General features: G+C 63.6%; 2 protein-coding genes across 2 annotated transcripts; both read right to left on the minus strand.

The window, feature by feature from the left end:
- Window positions 1-200: 200 nt before the first annotated feature.
- TraAM80_10389 (uncharacterized protein) lies at window positions 201-671 on the minus strand (the record flags this gene model as incomplete). Its single annotated transcript, XM_029387011.1, has 1 exon — window positions 201-671. The coding sequence occupies one exon, from the start codon at window positions 669-671 to the stop codon at window positions 201-203; it is 471 nt and encodes a 156-aa protein (XP_029233191.1).
- A 157-nt stretch (window positions 672-828) lies between these two features.
- On the minus strand, window positions 829-1,161 carry TraAM80_10390 (uncharacterized protein; the record flags this gene model as incomplete). The annotated part of the gene is made up of 1 exon (XM_029387012.1): window positions 829-1,161. One exon carries the CDS (start codon window positions 1,159-1,161, stop codon window positions 829-831), a length of 333 nt encoding a protein of 110 aa, XP_029233192.1.
- Window positions 1,162-1,281: the final 120 nt, after the last annotated feature.

Raw genomic sequence — 1,281 nt, forward strand, 5'->3', positions numbered from 1 at the left:
CACCTCCATACGGCGGCCCAGCGCCCCACCGTTTTGGACGCCGGAACCGCCCGCCATGGATAACGCCAGATAGTGGTGCGAGACCCTGCTGGTCCTGCACTACCTTCTACTGCGGGAGGCGCGCGCTTCTGCGAAATCGCGGCGGCTCGCTGGAGAGCGAGATGCTCCCAGCGGGAACTGGAAGAGAGGACGGGCTGGGGTCAGACTGAGGCAGTGTTTGCCGCGCGCTGCAAACCCCGCTCGCCCCGCCGGCTATGGTGGCGAATGGCCCGCCCACCGCCAAGAAGAGGCACACGGGCTTCTTTGAACTCATGTGCGCCGCCAAGTCGATCCAGCATGGAAAAAGCCCACACCCTCCGCGTTAAATTCCACTGGGGAATCTCCGGGGCGCTGTTTTGCGTGGGGGTGCTTTTTGGGGCGCTTTTTGGGAGTGCGCCGGGGCCTGCTGCCGTAAATTGCGAGGCCCTGCGCCACCCACCGCGCACAAAGCAGCGGTGACTACGCTCAGCGGTGGTGCCGGCGGTGGTCTTGTCCCGTTTTCCTGGAAAACAGGCGTTGCCGTACTGCCTCCCAAACCTGGCGAGCCCACCGGTAACCCAATCTTGCTTAGGCCCGTTGCCTTTTTCAGCCTGCCCGCGCGAGGTCGCAGAAAGGGCTGAGGCACGCCGCATCCGTAGCGCAGCTGAAGGCGAAGTTTTTTCCCAGCAAGCTGATTTTCACCGAAGTCGGTCGACGCCAGGCCTGCCGGCGCCTTCTTTGCTACACCGCTCGCCGTGAAAACGGGAAAAGGTCGGTGCGGCGCTTGTGGGCTGCACCGGGGCCTCCTATTCAGATGGTTGCAGTTTTGTATTCGCTGCAATCAAACAGCGCAAGGCGGATTTGCACCTGATCTGTTGGGTGGCGGGCCTCCTTTCCCGCCGCCCGCCGAGGGCCCGTATACACGAGACCTTCTCCGCCCCTTTCTCGGCTCACCTGCGGTGCCCCACGGTAGCCAGCTTTTGGCCCACGGCTTTGCACCTTTGCCGCTAACAGCCCCAGTAAAAAGCTGGTGGGCGCCCCCATCCTCGCGCATCCCTTCTTCGCCGGCGGCCTCGCATTCGGCGCGCTAGCCCGAGGCAGAGGCCCCATCGAGACCAGGCCGTGGCAAGCCTTGGGCTGCATTTTGGATTGGGCAAATAAAACAAAGACGACGTGCAACCAAGTGCAGCGAAGGCGAAGCCCATGCTACTCGGCACCCAACGGCGCGGCTCGCCCCATGCTGCGCGTGGGCGGTGTCGCTTA

Source organism: Trypanosoma rangeli, assembly GCF_003719475.1.
Source record: "Trypanosoma rangeli strain AM80 chromosome Unknown Tra_15.4_contig_00935, whole genome shotgun sequence".
NCBI classification, from domain to species: domain Eukaryota; phylum Euglenozoa; class Kinetoplastea; order Trypanosomatida; family Trypanosomatidae; genus Trypanosoma; species Trypanosoma rangeli.